General features: G+C 43.0%; 1 protein-coding gene across 1 annotated transcript in view; it reads left to right on the top strand.

Annotated features, from left to right (window-relative positions):
• LOC145055771 (lipid phosphate phosphatase 2-like) overlaps positions 1-16,956 on the top strand; it is a 36,072-nt gene extending 19,116 nt beyond the window's left edge. Inside the window, exons 6-7 of the mRNA XM_079004165.1 lie at positions 16,544-16,601; positions 16,703-16,956. Of these exons, the coding sequence (XP_078860291.1) occupies positions 16,544-16,601; positions 16,703-16,956 (312 nt within the window). The remainder of the gene's footprint in view (positions 1-16,543; positions 16,602-16,702) is intronic.
• The last annotated feature ends 485 nt before the right edge of the window (positions 16,957-17,441 follow it).

Below are 17,441 nucleotides of genomic sequence, written 5' to 3'. Positions count from 1 at the left end.
CTATGCGCGGGACCGTCGGCAGTCAGTGCCGATTCGGGATTCGAGGATTTGTTATCATTGTCAGCAGGCTGGACATTTGAGGGTCAACTGTCCACAGCTTTCTGCAGGACCGGTGCAGGCTCTAGCATCGGCCACCTTGAGGAGTTCAGGAGGAGGACAGGATGGAGCGGAGCCCCAAGGGCTCGGGGTCGTGCTTATCTACTTGCGACAGCGGGAGACGGAGCAGTGCCGGAGGCAGCTGCGGGTATGATGCTTTCTTGAGGGCTTGATGAGCTTGCGTTGATTGTGGCGTATTGTTTGTGCTGGTAGTGTGGATTTCGATGCGGTATTCGTTGTTTTGCGGGATTGGCATGGTTATGGATTGGTGCTTCAGGTTTTCGCTTTGGCGATCGTTGTTCCCTGATGGGTTGGTATGGTTATAGTCTGGTGTTTTGGGTGCCGGTAGCCTCGTGCGGTTTTCGAGGTGGTATTCATCCTTTGGCAGGTTGTGGGTTTGGTTACGGGTTATTGTTGGGAATTCTCGTTGGTTATCGTTCGTGAGGGTTGTTAGTGGAGATGCGGCACCGGGTTGAAGATCGGATATGATATGTGATATGTATGCTATATGTGGTAAGTTATTTATTAGAGGTGTTTTGCTGAGGGTTGCTTATGCTTGTGGCAAGCAGTCGATGGGTAAATGTGCTCTTTGTGCAAGATTGTTCGGAAGGGTCGTAAATGACGATCGGTGGCAGTTAGTCAGTGCTTTAGTGGGGGAGAATTGGAGAATTCCCCGGGAGATCGATGAGTATGTGAGGGTGTTTAGCTGTTGGGATTCAGCAGTGATTGTCAGCTCAGAGTATGGGCCGACGAGAGCGAGTGTCGGGTATGCGGGGCGGGATACAGACCTAGGGCGTTTGATTGTGGAGGCCTGAGAGAAGGCCGGGATCAAGCTTGAGTAAGTAACCAAGGTTATGTGATCAGAGTATTGGTATATTTGAGGTACGTGATGGGTTGTACTGCACTAATCCCACGGGATTATGTTGTGCATGTTTCTAGAGCTGGAACCGGAAGGTTCCCAGAGTTAGAACCTGAGGGTTCGCAGAGTTTGGGTGTACGGACCCACAGAGATATAGCCTCGAGTGGCTAGTATGTGCTATGAGAGTCGGTCCAGTCATGCTGGAGGCTCTGTTGGTATTGCTGGATCAGTTTGGAATTGCGGATCATGTATGTTACAGTGTGGTTGCAATGGAAGGTCTGGCCCCGGGTTAGTAATCTTGTTTAGCTGAGGCAGTGATTTTGATGAGTGAAGAGAGTGCATGGGATTGAGAGCCCCTGCAATGATAACCAAAGTATGTGAATAGCGGTTACGCAAAAAGGGTGGTGTAGCTTGGAGCCAGCACTGTGACACTGGTTGGGCCATTTCGGGTGATTGCAAGGATAGGCCGGGTAGCCTGTCGATTTGAGTTGCCAGCGAAGTGGGGGCAGATCCACGACACTTTTCATGTGTCACAACTGAGGAAGTGTATAGCCGATGAGTCGGCAGTGGTTCCATTAGAGGATATTCAGGGGATGCGAGCCGGAATTATGCAGACAGACCAGTGGTCATCAGAAATCGGAAGATCGAGGCTATGAGGTATAAGGAGATACCTCTAGTATTAATTCGGTGGCAGCACCGGATGGGCCGGAAATCACCGGTGAGCTGGAACGTGAGATGCGGGAGTAGCATCCGGAGCTATTTTCAGGATGAGACTTCGAGGGCGAAGTCTAGTTCTAGTGGGGGAGAGTTGTAACAGCCCGGAATTTCAAATATTGATATAACTATGATTTAGGGGTGTTTTGAGAAGGGACTCGGCGAGTTGGAGCCTAGACTCGCCGAGTAGGACCGCAGACTTGGTCGCGGGTTCGCGACTGGACTCGACGAGTCCAGATATGGACTCGGCGAGTCGACGCTGTTTAGCAGAAACCCTAGCCGTTTGGTTTTGGATCGTATATAACGCCTCTTAGGCCGTCATTGTCCGTCTTTTGGCCGATTGAGAAGAACCCTAATCGTTGTGGACGTCTAGAGCAGGAGGGAAAGCTTTTGGAACCTTGAAGAATTTGTTAGGCAAGAAGAAGGAGAGTTTTGGCCAAAGGAATATCAAGGGGATCGAGTTCTGAGGTTTGGAGACACAGAGAGGGTGTTATTCAGGTAATATTTCGGATCATTTCGGCTGTATTGATGTGTGCACGAATTTAGGGTTTATGAAACCCATTTGGTGATTAGATGGATTATTATATTGTTACCCAAGCGTTTGTAACCCAGTAATAGGATGGTTAGAGGTCCAGAAGGTCCCATGATTGTGTATTTCGAGACCATACGTATTTCAGGAAGCAGTTGCTCGTCTGCATGGCATGGACTCGCCGAGTTGTTCTTCAGACTCGGCGAGTGGCTTGAAGATTTACTGGGACTCGCCGAGTTGTTCTTCAGACTCGGCGAGTGGAGTCGGGGTGGCCCCGCGATTCTTCTAGGAGAAACTCGTCGAGTAAAAAGGGGATACTCGACGAGTAGGAAGGGAATCTTAAGGAATCGGTGAGTCAAGGACGAGTGGACTCAGAGTCGTTGAACTCGGCGAGTCTTGGGGTGACTCGGCGAGTTAGGTCGCGGGTTAAGTGAAGTTCTGAGTATGGGGACTCGGCGAGTCATTGGGTTGACTCGACGAGTAGGGTCAGTCAGGGGTTGACTTTGACCTTGTCTTTGATCAATGATTGACCAGTGGTTCCAGGGGTATTTTGGTAATCGTTGTTTATCGTTTGAGTTCAGTGCATTGGCGGCTATCCAGGAGTGGAGATCGTATCAGTGATCGGAGCAGCTTGAGCTATCTGTTCAGTCGGCAGTTTCGAGGTGAGTTATCCTCACTATATCGCTAGGGTTTATGGCACCAATGCCAACCCTTTTATCGGATGGAAATCCGGGTAGTTGTCAGTTGTTATATGTTATGGGCCGGAAGGCAATATATGTTATGGGCCGGAAGGCATTCCTATGTGGACCGGAAGGTCATGGCCTGGAAAGGCGTATGTATGCATCTAGTATGTTGACTGATTCATAGAGTAATGTTATGATAGTGACCGGTTAGACCAGTATCTTGTTAGAGTAATGCTATGATATGTGATCTGTGATCGATTGTTGTCTATGAACTGTTATATGATTGTTTGTTATGTTATATGTGCATTTTATGCTTATGGGCCGGAAGGCAATATGTTATGGGCCGGAAGGCGATATGTTATGGGCCGGAAGGCGATTATGTTGTGTGATGGACCGGAAGGTCGGCGTGGGTAGGACGGAAGGTTTACCCAGCAGGGACGGAAGTCCCCTGAGACACATGGACCGGAAGGTCAGGGCCTGGAAAGGCGTATAGGTGGTTGGTATTCTGGGGGTATCTCACTAAGCTTTCGGGCTTACAGTTGTGGTTTTATGTTTCAGGTTCTCAAGAGTCTGTGGCAAGGCAAAGGCGTGATCGTACCGTTCCTCGCGTTGGTGTTTTATGATGTGAACCTGGGAAATTACTTTGTTAAATAATGTATTGAAAACCTTTTTGCAACAATGTTAATAAAATGGGTGATTTTGAAAAGTTTTAATTGTTTTGAAATTTTGGCTGTTACAGTTCCCAGAGTTAGAACCTGAGGGTTCGTAGAGTTTGGGTTTACGGACCCACAGAGATATAGCCTCGAGTGGCTAGTATGTGTTATGAGAGTCGGTCCAGTCATGTTGGAAACTCTGTTGGTATTGCTGGATCAGTGTGAGATTGCGGATCGTGTATGTTGCAGTGTGATTGCATTGGGAGGTCTGGCCCCGGGTTAGTGATCTTGTTTAGCTGAGGAAGTGATTTTGATGAGTGGAGAGAGTGCATGGGATTGAGAGCCCCTGTAATGGGAACCAGAGTATGTGAATAACGGTTACGCAAAAAGGGTGGTGTCGCCTGGGGCGAGCACCGTGCCACCGGTTGGAGTGGCATTATGGCCAGGAGGGTTCCTTGGAAAAAGGAAAAGAGGAAGGTGTGTAACTCCGAAGGGGTGCAAGTTCACGAAAGTGAAAGCTGTAGAGCAGAGTTATGGTTAAAGTATTTCGAGTATGGTTTGGAGCATCGCGTTCGCGGCAGTGAAGTAGGAACCCATCCGGGTTGGGATGGCTGTCGAGACTCAGAAGGGGTGCAGGGGGAGAGAGAATCTTGAATTTCCAGTGTGATTATGATCAGAGTGTAGGGTGGATGTAGTGGTTCATCTTGGGAGATGTTCGAGGATATCAACAGTGTATCGGGTCTTTCAACCTGCGGGTGTTGGGACTAGTTCATTATGTGTATGTGATGGCAAGAGGAGAACTTGTAAGAGTTGCTCTGAGAGTGAGAATGGATCTCTCAGTCGGTCCGGAATGGACAAAGTGGGCTTTGGATCGGGGATCCGGTGGTTCATGGTTTTCTAACCTTTATGGGTCGAGTGATCGTTGAGATTTAGAGCAGAGCTGCATCTTGGGTAATTTTCGATTTCAGAGTGTTGGGCAGTACAGAGATCGTGCTTCAGTCGACAGAGCAAATTCAACAGATTAGATAGAGGTTATTGACCGCCCAGAGCCGAGAGGAAAGTTATGCAGACAGACGCCGGTCCGAGATTGAGTTTCAGGTCGGTGACTTCGTATCCCTGCAGGCCTCTCCTTGGAGAGGAGTGATTCGAATCAGGAAGAGGGGCAAGTTGGGGCCCCGGTATATTGAACCTTTTCATGTAATTGCGGGGGTAGGCCAGGTGGCCTATCGGTTGGAGTTGCCCACGGATTGAGACAAATCCACGACGTTTCTCATGTGTCACAATTGAGGAAGTGTATAGCCGATGTGTCGGCAGTGGTTCCATTAGAAGACATTCAGGGGGACGCGAGCCGGAGTTATACCGAGAAGCCAGTGGCAGCACCGGAGGGGATCGGAAATGAACTGTGATCTGGAACGTGAGAGATGGGAGCAGCATCCGGGGCTATTTTCAGAGTGAGACTTCGAGGGCGAAGTCTAGTTCTAGTGGGGGAGAGTTGTAACAGCCCGGAATTTCAAATATTGATATAATTATGATTTTGGGGGTGTTTTAAGAGGGGACTCGGCGAGTTGGAGCCTAGACTCGCCGAGTAGGATCGCAGACTTGGTCGCGGGTTCGCGACTGGACTCGACGAGTCCAGATATGGACTCGACGAGTCGACGCTGTTCAGCAGAAACCCTAACCGTTTGGTTTTGGGTCGTATATAACGCCTCTTAGGCCGTCATTGTCCGTCTTTTGGTTGATTGAGAAGAACCCTAAGCGGCTGTGGGCATCTAGAGCAAGATTGAAGGCCATTGGTGACTTGAAGAAATTGTGGTGCAAGGAGGGAAGGGTTTTGGCTAAAGGAACTGCAAGGGATTCGAGTTCTGAGGTTTGGGGACACAGAGAGTGTGTTATTCAGGTAATAATCCGGATCATTTCTGTTATATTAATGTGTGCATGAATTTAGGGTTTATGGAACCCATTTGGTGATTAGATGGATTATTACTTTATTAATCAAACGGATATAACCCTGTATTAGGACCTTAGAGGTCCAGAAGGTTCCATGCTTGTGTATTTCGGAACCATAATTGTCCCAGGAAGCAGTTTGATCGACTGCATGGCATGCACTCGACGAGTCTGATGAACAGACTCGACGAGTAGCTTGAAGAATATCTGGGACTCGTCGAGTTGTTCGTCAGACTCGGCGAGTTGAGTCGGGGTGGCCCCGCGATTCTTCCAGGAGGAACTCGTCGAGCAAAAAGGGGATACTCGACGTGTAGAAAAGGAATCTTAAGGAATCAGTGAGTCAAGGGCGAGTGGACTCAGAGTCGTTGAACTCGGCGAGTCTTGGGGTGACTCGGCGAGTTAGGTCGCGGGTTAAGTGAAGTTCTGAGCATGGGGACTCGGCGAGTCATAGAGTTGACTCGGCGAGTAGGGTCAGTCAGGGGTTGACTTGACCTTGTCTTTGACCAAGGATTTACCAGTGGTTCCAAGGGTATTTTGGTAATTGTTGTTTATTGTTTGAGTTCAGTGTATTGGAGGCTGTCCAGAGGTGGAGATCGTATCAGTGATCGGAGCAGCTTGAGCTATCTGTTCAGTCGGCAGTTTCGAGGTGAGTTATCCTCACTATATCGCTAGGGTTTATGGCACCAAGGCCGACCCTTTTATCGGATGGAAATCCGGGTAGTTGTCATTGCATGTTATGGGCCGGAAGGCGTTACTATGTTGACCGAAACGTCATGGCCTGGAAAGGCGTATGTATGCATTTAGTATGTTGACTGATTCATAGAGTAAGGTATGCTAGTGACCGGCCAGACCGGTATCTCGTTTAGAGTAATGCTATGGTATGTGATCTGTTGATCGATTGTTGTCTATGAACTGCTATATGATTATTTGTTATGTTATGTATGCATTGTATGCTTATGGGCCGGAAGAAAATATGTTATGGGCCGGAAGGCAATATATTATGGGCCGGAAGGCGATTATGTTGTGTTGAGGACCGGAAGGTCAGGGCCTGGAAAGGCGTATATGTGGTTGGTATTCTGGGGGTATCTCACTAAGCTTTCGGGCTTACAGTTGTGGTTTTATGTTTCAGGTTCTCAAGAGTCTGTGACAAGGCAAAGGCGTGATCGTACCGTTCCTCGCGTTGGTGTTTTATGTTTTGAACCTGGGAAATTACTCTGTTAAAGAATGTATTGAAAACCTTTTTGCAACAATGTTAATAAAATGGGTGATTTGAAAAGTTTTAATTGTTTTGAAATTTTGGATGTTACAAGGAGTCAGAGATCTCCTGATGGAAGAAGCTCACAAGACCATGTACTCGATTCATCCGGGTAGCACTAAAATGTATAGGGACCTGAAACCCTACTACTGGTGGCCGACGATGAAGCTTGATGTTGCAAAGTATGTGGCCGAGTGTGTGACTTGTGCGAGAGTCAAGACACAACATCAGAAACTGTACGGGAGTTTAGAACCTTTGCCTGTGCCTATGGGTAAGTGGGAAGACGCTATGGATTTTGTCACTAAACTGCCCAGAACAAAGGATGGTCACGACATGATTTGGGTGGTCGTTGATCGATTCACTAAGAGTGCGCATTTCATAGCGGCCAAGGAGAAATGGTCTATGGAGAAGCTTGCGAATTCTTACGTGAAGGAAATTGTGAGGCTTCACAGTGTTCCGTTGACGATTGTGTCGGATCGTGATAGCCGTTTCACATCGAGGTTTTGGAAAAGTCTACAAGAGGAATGGGGTACCAAGTTGTGTTTAAGTACAGCTTACCATCCGCAGAATGATGGTCAGAGCGAACGAACAATACAAACACTTGAAGATATGCTGAGAGCATGTACTCTAGAATTCCTAGGTAATTGGGATGAACATTTACCGTTGGTAGAATTTTCCTACAATAATAGTTTCCGCTCGAGCATTAAGATGGCACCGTACCAAGCTTTGTATGGATAGAAGTGTTGTACGGCGTCTTGTTGGCTTGAGGCTGGGGAAAAGCAGTTTATGGGACCAGAGATGGTTCATCAAACTGCTGAAAAGTTGAAAATAATTAGGGAAAGAATGTTAGCAGCTCAGGATCGTCAAAAGAGCTATGCTGACAAGAAGCGAAGACCGGTAACTTTTGAGGTTGGGGATTCGATTTTGCTTAAAGTCTCGCCGTGGAAGGGACTTATAAGATTTGGAAAAAGGGGAAAGTTGAGTCCAAGGTTTATTGGACCGTTTAAAGTTCTTCAGAGGATTGGGAACCAAGCTTACAAGCTCGAATTACCAGAAGAACTGAATGGAATTCATAACACTTTTCATGTGTGTTATTTGAGGAAGTTCACGGGAGAAGTTCCCGACATAATTCCAATCTCTGAATTGAGAATTGATGAGAACAAAAGGTTGATTGAGGAACCGGAGGCAATTGTTGACCGAAAGACTAAGAAATTGCGACGCAAGATGGTTGGGTTAGTGCTTGTCCGATGGAAACACACGAACGGGCCGAATCTCACCTGGGAGACGGAGAGTGACATGATGGGTCGCTATCCGCATTTGTTTGTTGATGTGTGATTCCGGGGACGGAATCATTCTAAGGTGGAGAGAATTGTAACGCCTGTGTTTCCGGGCTTGCCGTTTTTAGCATTGTAATAGTCTAGGTTAACCTTTGTAACCCATTTTGAAATAATAAGAATCTATTATTTGAGTATTATGTGTTTTGTGCTTAATTGCTTAATTATGTGGTCTGATTAATTAAGAATAAAAATAAGCGTCAAAATTTAAGTGTGAAATAAACTTAATATCTTTGGTTAATATTGTAGTAGTTGAAACGAGGTTTTCGAATATATATAGAACGCCCAAATCTGACTTCGTATGAGGAAGTTATGATTTATCGAAGTTTCGACTTAGCGGTGTGCAGCCTGAAATACTCGATTTGAGATCGAGCGGTTTTTAGCCGAAGCAATCTAAATGAGAATCGAAGATCTCATTGTTGGTATCGAAGCGATAAAAAGTTAGGCGAGAACGGACGTCAAACGAAGAAGTTATAAATTTATAACGAAGTTTTTCTGTCGCGGCCTATTAAAAATAAATAATAAAAATAAATTCAAAATTAGCCGACGGAGTCTAAACAAAAGTTGTAGAGCGTAGTCTCACCTTTCCGTGGATATAAAGAACGTCGAAAACGGAGTTCGTATGAAGAAGATATGAATTTCCGAAGTTTATTAATTAATTTGTATTTATTTTTAAATCTTAATTCGGAAGCCTTATCCGAAGGCGAGTCATCGATCTGATCCAAGGTACGCGCCGCGTACTCGAGTACGCCCCGCGTACTCCGAAGGTGTCGACATCGCAGCAAGTGGCTTCGGATACGTAAGCGATGACATTTTTCGGACCTGTACGCCCCGCGTATGTGCGAGGCTCAGCCCCTATAAAAGGCTTGCGAGGGCAGCCGGTTATTTTGTTCATTTCTTCACTTGTCTCTCCCGTTTTACCTCGATTTGCGTGCCAGAAATACCCCGAAGCCCCGGTTTTATTCTCTAGCCCCGAGGCAAGTCCCGAGATCCTGAAGATCCCGAGAAGTGCGGTTCCCGAGCCGAAGCTCTGCCCGCGAGAAGTTCGATTTTTGTGGAGATCTTCCAGATCTGCTGTGGATTACTACTTCTGCAAGTCGTAGTGTTGTCCGATCGTCTTCTGATCAAGTGAGTGTATACTACCTTTCATAAACACGATAATAATACAAGTGCGATTTGAGTGTATTGAGTAAATTGTGGTTTATATGTGTGAGGGTGTAGTTACTTTCTTCTAACAAGTAACTATGAAGTATTTTATGCGATATACTTGTTATGTGTATATTTTGTGATTGTATGCGTGAATGGATATTCACTTTTTTCCATCTCATAGATCTGAATTGTTTTCTATGGAATACGTGTTATGTGGTATGCCTCATATGTTATATGGAATATGTATTGAATGAAAATGATATACAGGTTTTAAACTATGTATGAAAATATATATTTTTATCTACTAATATGTTGGGTAGAACATGGGTAGATAGTTGGTGTGTAATAAACAGATGAGAGGCCTCGATGTTGTTGTTGTTGTTGATCTAGTTATTCAGCGGAGTATGGATAACGACCACGGACTCCTTCTAGACAGTCCACTGGAACGCTAGCAGGTTCATAACCTGTAGGTGTTGTGAACGATGTGTTCACCGGTGTACTCTATCCCCCTCATGGTTGCCTTTAGGATATCTATTGTTGAGGAAACCCCTTCGCAGTGATGTCCGTCCCGATGAAAATCCTAGATTAGGTCCCTTGAGATAGTTGTTGTTTTAGGGACGTAAAGTGAGGATAACGGGAATGGGTAATCGGGATAGTGATTGGTTGGTGAAATTAAATATAACTTATTTATTGTGGGTTGAAAACCCTATATGCTCACCAGGCTCGCAAGCCTGACCCACTCAGTTTTATTTGTATTACAGGAAGTGGCACAAGGGCGTAAGATGGATGGATCATCTTGTTGTTTTGTTTACAAGTCTATATATGTATATATTTGTTGAATGACTTGTAATGTTATCGTTTATGCTTTATGGTCTGTATCGGAACATGACATCCCGAGTTTTGATTATATAATGAAATGCATCTCTTGATGAAATGCTTTGATAAATATTATTTTATCATGTTTTGTTTTGGGAACAAATTCCGCAACTCTTTCAAATCAAAAGGATTTACTCTGAAATTATTTAAAAGCATAAATGAAAATCGGTCTTTTATGGCCGTGATTTTGGGGATGTCACATGACGCTTCTCCCTAAGCAGTAGAGTCAGGCTCCTTCTGTGTCTTTGTTGTTTCCTTCAGTTGGGCAATCCTTCTTGAAGTGTCCACTCTCACCACATAGACAACAAACTGGATTGATCGTCACATTGGTGATTGATGCAATACGCTCCACTGGAGTTCTGCATACGCGAGCAGTATGTCCCTTCATGTTGCACCTAGCACAATAGAGCTCCCGACAGACACCATGATGATGGTAGCTGCACTTGTTGCAATAGGGAAAGTCTCCTAGGTATGGTCTTCTTGGAGTCGGGAGGGGAGGATTTACAGGAGCATTGGTCGTCTCAGCTCATTGCCCTTCGGAAGGTCCTTGAGCCGAGGTACTTCCCTCCTCAATCTTGAGTTTTCTCATTAGTGGATTTGAGTGAGGTTCTTGGGTGACTGGGTATGAAAGTGTTGGTTTCTGCTGTCCATTGCTAGGATCGGAAATCCCGATAGGGCCCTTGCTAACATTGGCGTTGTTAGCACTCAGGTGAGCCATGACAGCTGCTACAACTGCTGAGACTGCAGCTTGGAACGTAGCTTTAACGAATAAGAGAGTAGGTTTCTTGCTTGTGGGCTGGCTACGCTTCTTTGGTGGCATGGTTTTCCTACACAGAAAGGAACACAAGGCAATGAGAGACGATGGTTAACCCTAGACATTTCTATCCTTAACGTATTAGGCATAAATTTTTCCCGTGCCTAGGGTACTGATTGTCTGAGTGTCGACCTACATCCCTATCATGTAGTCTTGGTAATCGAGGTAGGTGTATGAGTGTCGGAAAAAGGCTCTAAGATGCGAGTCGTTCCTACTAAGTTACCTTTATACTGGGGAAAGGTTTCACTCTCCGGCCTGGAGAGATTTGAGAACGGTTCGGAACGAAACTGCGGAAAGAGAGGCTCATGAAAGCTCATGGCTAAACACTCTCAATAAAGGTGCGGGGATCCGCTCTAATCGTGCATCCGGTAACGGGAAATGACGATTTACCTAACACATAGCGTGAGTAGTGTAACCACTAACTCACTAAATTGTATTAATTTATGGGTGTAATTGTGTGTCGAAAACGAGGAAAAGACAATTCCCGGGTTCCATGTACTGGCTCCCTCGGTCTGCCTCGTATCTTTGGCTAGAATCGGTGTTGCTTTCCTTCGGGTAGTTACCTAGGGTTCTCTCCTCTTATGGACATATTGAATCACTACTCCGCCTTGCCTCCGGATCTGACTCTAGGTGTCATCGCTCCATGACAGATGACTGGAATCTCGGAAGCTTAGGAGAATCTCTCACCACTGTCCCTAAAAGATATAGGCACTTGGTGAATTCAATAGTCCCAAACCAGTTCATTTATTTCTGAACTGGAAATCTTCTCAATGAACTTCTTCGGGGTCGGAATCAAATCTTCTGTCAAGCACTGAAGAGGGTAGGGTTTTCTACCGGGTTCGTGCGAGAATGGAAATGTCTAAAGAATCCTAAGAGATTATTAACATTTCACTGGATGATCCATATCGAGTCCAGCTACGATTACACAGGGTATACAAATCATATATAACTTAGATCCGATAGGCCTTCGAATATGTGATACTACTCGGAATCCACATCCAAACAAGGAAAAGGAAATAGAGCGAAACCACACATTCTTAGCCTATGGGATCCTTGTTATATATAACCTTGGGAGTACACCCTCTGTAGTTGTAGGTATATCAATAAGGATCTTTTTAGTTATTCACGCAAGGTTGTTTATGGATTCTAAAATACCCCTATGGTATTTTAATTCTTGTTTATTTCTTATCTTCTAAGTATCATTCTGGGATTAGTGTGAATCTTTTAGTGTTCTAAAATACTCCTATATTATTTTAACTTTTATGTTTGGCTCTAGCATTCCTAGTTGGAAAGTTTCTGACCCGTTGCAACACCACTATCACTCCCAAGCACACGTTCATCGCATCTCGAATAAATGTAGTTGATCAGGTTACATTTATTCCAGCTTACGATTACATAACTGCCTAGGTTTGACAGTAGTGCTCAACATCCGAAGACTTTTATTCTTGTTCTTCTTGTGATACTTTTGTTCAAGTGTTTAGATTCTGGATGTTATTATACTTTGGTAAAATATGGTTATATTTTAAAGTATAATTCTTGCTCAGAGTGTTTTATCCCTTTGTGTTTATAGTTTGTATATCTTTTATGAATTGATATACTTAGCTCACTATAAACAATGCTCTGATACCAATCTGTTACACCCCAAAACCGGAACAGCAGAAACGTTCTGGGGTGGATGACGTCATGTCAAGTATCACAACACATGCATATAGTAATCAAAGTACAACAAAACATTGCATTAATAGTAATAATTTTACATAGTTACATTACAGTGAATCAAAGTATACAAACAATTATAATAAGTACAGCAAGGTACTAAGCCAACTTCATCAACAGCTCCCGGGGTGTACCTGTCTAATTGCTGACCTGAGAATACAAGTTATTTGAAAAGCGAGTATCAACATTTTTACAAATGCTGGTGAGTTCATAAGTATTTAGTGACATTTATTTAAATAACTTTATAAAGTAGTAGTTTAAGTGTTTACTGTGTATTAGAGTTCTTTCCAGAAAATCCTATATTTTCTTTTATCAGAGTAGTCTTCTACTAAGACTGGTCAGTGTTATGTGGTAAAAAGCAGTTTTCCCTTAATCACTATCATTATCAAAATACTGAATTTGATTATTAAAGAAAGCAAGAGACAACAGGGAAATAACATATGCCTCAACAGTGAGGACTGCTGACTAAGGCAAAGGAATCATAGACTCCAGGAGAGTATCGAACGAACGACACGCATGGTTCAGTCTAACAAGTAGAGACTTAGACCCCAGAAGGTACCAAATGAAAGGTATAGCTGGTAAGGCCTAAAACAATGAATACAGACCCCAGACAGTATCAAATGAAAGATACGTCTCGTAAGGTCAAAGTGAATACAGACACCAGACAGTATTAAATGAAAGATACGTCTTGTAAGGTCAAAACAGAGAAGACAGACCCCAGACAGTATCAAATGAAAGATACGTCTTGTATGGTCAAAGCAGTGTGACTCTGAAAATGAATTACCAGCATACAGTGTAAATTGCTGGCGAAATACTGTTACCTTAAGGCCAATGAATTATAAGGTAACCCGGGATACTCGTAACCGTACTGACTAGAGTACCAGACGCCCTACAAGCGTCCAAAATATGACATTTGTCACCCGTTGGCTTGGTAGGCCGAGAATGTAGCTAGCAGCCTGGGTGCGGGGTTGTCAATCCCGTATAGATCTATACACACAATGTCCGCTCTCCCTACAGGAGATTTTGGTTACCAACTAGACGACGGAGAAGGCTGTGTCCTGAAGATGCATCCCAAATAGTGGGTAGAGACTTCCAAATAGTGGGTAGTGTGTTTCTGATGTAAGTGTAGACTAGAGGTAGAGACTCTTAACTGATCTGACTAGAGAATTCCTGTATGTCCATACTCATATACATAGTATATATGAACCAAACGACCTTCGGACGGCCATCCGATCCCACCAGACCACATCTCAACGAAGAAAAGGAAATAGGGCGGACAAGGCTTCCAAAGTCCTTCAATCATTATTTATATGCATCTATATAAGTACCGACATACATCTAACTACGACTGAGTGTGTATCAAGTAGAAGTGATTCTTGTGAAGTAGGAATGTCTAACAAGTGAAGTAGGAGCAGTCGCAAGTGAAGTAGGAGTGTCGAACAAGTATAAGCGTATCACGAAGTAGAGACGACAATAAGTGAAGTAAGAGCGTCTATCAGGTATAAGCGTCTACAAGTATAAGTGAAATAGAGACAATAACAGGTATAAATGCATCACGAAGTGAAAGCGTTATCAAGTAGGAGTTTAAAATAAGTAAAAGCGAAGCAGCAGTAACAAACAAGTAAAAGTATACATTGTAAAAGGGAACTTCGGTGAAAACCTTGGAAAAACCTTTATATATTAAGAAAATCACGACTTGGTATTCCTTTGTGAAATAAGTTTGATCTAAAACCTTTAGAAATTCTTTGGAAACCTATCATAAATCAGTTTGAAGTGAAACTTTGATAAAGCAGTATAAGTAAGAACTTGAACAAGTGAAAATCTTTTTGAAAACCATTTATAGTATCCTACTCGGTAAAACAGTGTACAGTGTGGTAAATCCTTGTGAATGCGGGTTATCAATCACATGTGATTGATGTGATAACTGGCATATTTAACTAGTATCCCCCGCTATAAAACATGTAAAAACATTTAAAAGGTTCATTCAAGGGTATGAACTCACCTGTTGCAAGTAGGTCTGACGAAGGTGCCGTTTGGGCGTTCGGTGTCACGTAAAGACTCAAACACACTCAAAGACCTATTTAACATATGATAACATATGTTCACATACAATTAGTATATTTATTACTAATTAAACAAGTATACACACTCAAAGGAGCAGAAAACACTTTAGATAAGTGTTTGGGTGTCCCGGGTAACATTTAAGGGTGTGTATGGCTTAGGAATGGAGTTTACTCTCCGAGAGTAATCTCTTATCTCTTAGTTTACGGCCCAGGGACTACTCACCATGAGTTTACGGCCATAAACTCATGGTGAGGGGGTTCTAGTGTGTTTTAAGGCTCTATCTTGTTAGTGGAATTTTTCTATGTCCAAATCCAAAAGGCATGAGTGAGTTTAAGGTCTTTAAGGGCTTCATTAGGGAGTTTACGGCCCAGGGACAACTCCTAAGGGAGTTTATAGCCGTAAACTCCTATGCCTTGAGTTAAGTGAAGTTTCAAGCCCCTAATACCTTCCTAGCATTTTATAGAAATAGTCTAAGGCCATTTAAGGGACATTTACTATCATTTTAGCATGTTTAGGGGTGTTTACGGCCTAGGCCCTTGATTGGGCTGTAAACTCCATGTTACCCCATATTTACTTGTGTTTAAATGTTCTAAACCCAAAATACCAAGTCCCTAAATTATGTATGAAGCCTAAGGGTGGTTTGGGAGTGTTTTGGGGGCATTTTAGCATGGATTAGAGGTGTTTACGGCCTTGGCATATGCCTGGGCCGTAAACTCTCTTTTACCCCCTAAAATCATGTGATTAAATGTTTAAACACTCCTAGGCAATTCCCTTAATTTATTTCCAAGCCTTTAGGGACATTTTGGGGTCATTTTGACCTCTATTTAGGGGTTTACGGCCTAAGGAGGAGCTTAGGCCGTAAACTCCATTCTAACAGCTTCTAAGTCCGATTTTTGGGCTATAAACATGAATCAATATGTTTAGAATAAGCTAGGGTAAGCGGACTTATGATTTGAAAGCGTTTGGTTGCGGATTCGGGTCGAAAACGAGTCTAGAGAGAGAGTATAGAGAGAGAGGGTGGAAAAGCTCCAAATGGAGTTTACTCCCCCTTATATATGGGTGGGAGTCGGAGCTCAGTGGAATTCTACCCAATACTGCCGTTATACAGGGCTTTTGGTCACACCCGATTTAGTGGTCGCAATAATAAACACTAACTTTTTCCAATTAAATGGAAATGTGTGTTATGTGTTTTTATTGTCCTTTATCACAACTTAACGACATATTAAATATAAAAAAATGAAATGTTTATTTAATTGACGACCTCTAATTAATGGAACTTTTATAAACTGGAATATTCCGTTAACGGTAACGGGGAAATGTAACGGAACAACTTTGGTTGTCACAAGTTGCTTCCTTTTGCTACTTACAATTCTTTCCACCACCTTATGACATTGATGGTAAATTATTTTATTTAATTTAGTTGTTTTGATTTGTATACAGGTTGGGGGCCCCACATTTATTTTCAGATTTAGCATAGTCTAGTAATGATGTGTTGGGTTAATCTTGATTTATTTATTTTGTCTTAGTAGATAGATTATTAGTTGGAATAAGTCTCCATATAGTTTGACCGTATATTTTGTGGAGTTTAAAGAATGAGTCATTAGTGGTACCTGGTCTTTAGGTAGAGTAGTTAGCATGGCTATTTTCATGCATCACGTGGGTGTCTAGAAGGCTATATATAGCCCTTCTCAAATATGAATAAAGTGTGCAAAGATTGAGTATTTACCCTCTGTTTTTCGGTTCTTATTATTCTTTTGTCTTCATAGTTGTGCAGTAAACAAAAGAGGTTGGAAATTAGGCTTTATACTCCTACATGATTCGCAAACAAGGAGTGTGAATGGTTTAATGTACGTGCAGGTTGCAGCCAAGATACATTCAGGTTGCAGCCAATATTCGGAAACGGGGAGTGTGAATGGTTTAATATATATTTTTGTTTTAGGATAGTGGGGCAAGGTGAGATTATTTAATATGATTTTACTCTTTTACTCATCTAATTTGTTCTGTTTTTGATGTCAGGAAATTTCCTCATGAAACTCTGCTTTAAGTCAATCTTCTTCATACTTTTCCTTCTACCTCTATCTTCAACTGATTTAAACTTAGATAAACAAGCGCTTTTAGCTTTTTCCAATTCTGTCCCTCATGGCCCAAAGCTCAACCGGAACAACAACACTGAAATCTGCAATTCATGGGTAGGCATACACTATACTTCAGATGGGACTTGTGTCTTTGCCCTTCGAATTCCTGCAATTGGGCTCAAAGGCCCAATTTAACCTAACACACTTGGAAAATTTGACTCATTACAGATTCTAACCCTTAGATCAAATCGCCTAAATGGATATCAGTATCCCAGAATGGTATAGTAATGCTCAAGATGAACTTGGTTTTCGTACAGGATCACCACAATCATCTAATGATGCTAATAATAATTCTAGCTTTTTTCAGAATTCGTAAGCTTGTTTTTTCATTACAGGTGTATAAGCATATTAATTCAACATGATGATGAGTTTTCAATATATTTGTGTAGAGTTTGTGATGAGTTTGAGATTCTTCATGGAGATGTAACGGGTCTTCCAGACACCATTAACTTTTTGAAAAGTTTGGCTGAATTACATGTCTCTCATTATTCTGAAAAGCCATACATAAGAGAACGCAAGGTTGCAACTGCTCTCTTTAACTGGGAGGTTTGTTTCCAAATTAAAATTTTATTTTTATCTTTTCACTCAAAAAAACTGCTTTCTGGGGCTATTTTTGAAGA

This window comes from Lactuca serriola, chromosome 5 (genome assembly GCF_051521515.1).
Source record: "Lactuca serriola cultivar US96UC23 chromosome 5, Lser_US96UC23_V15, whole genome shotgun sequence".
Taxonomy (NCBI): domain Eukaryota; kingdom Viridiplantae; phylum Streptophyta; class Magnoliopsida; order Asterales; family Asteraceae; genus Lactuca; species Lactuca serriola.
Note: the sequence above shows the minus strand (reverse complement) of the source record. Positions and strands in the feature narration are given on the sequence as shown.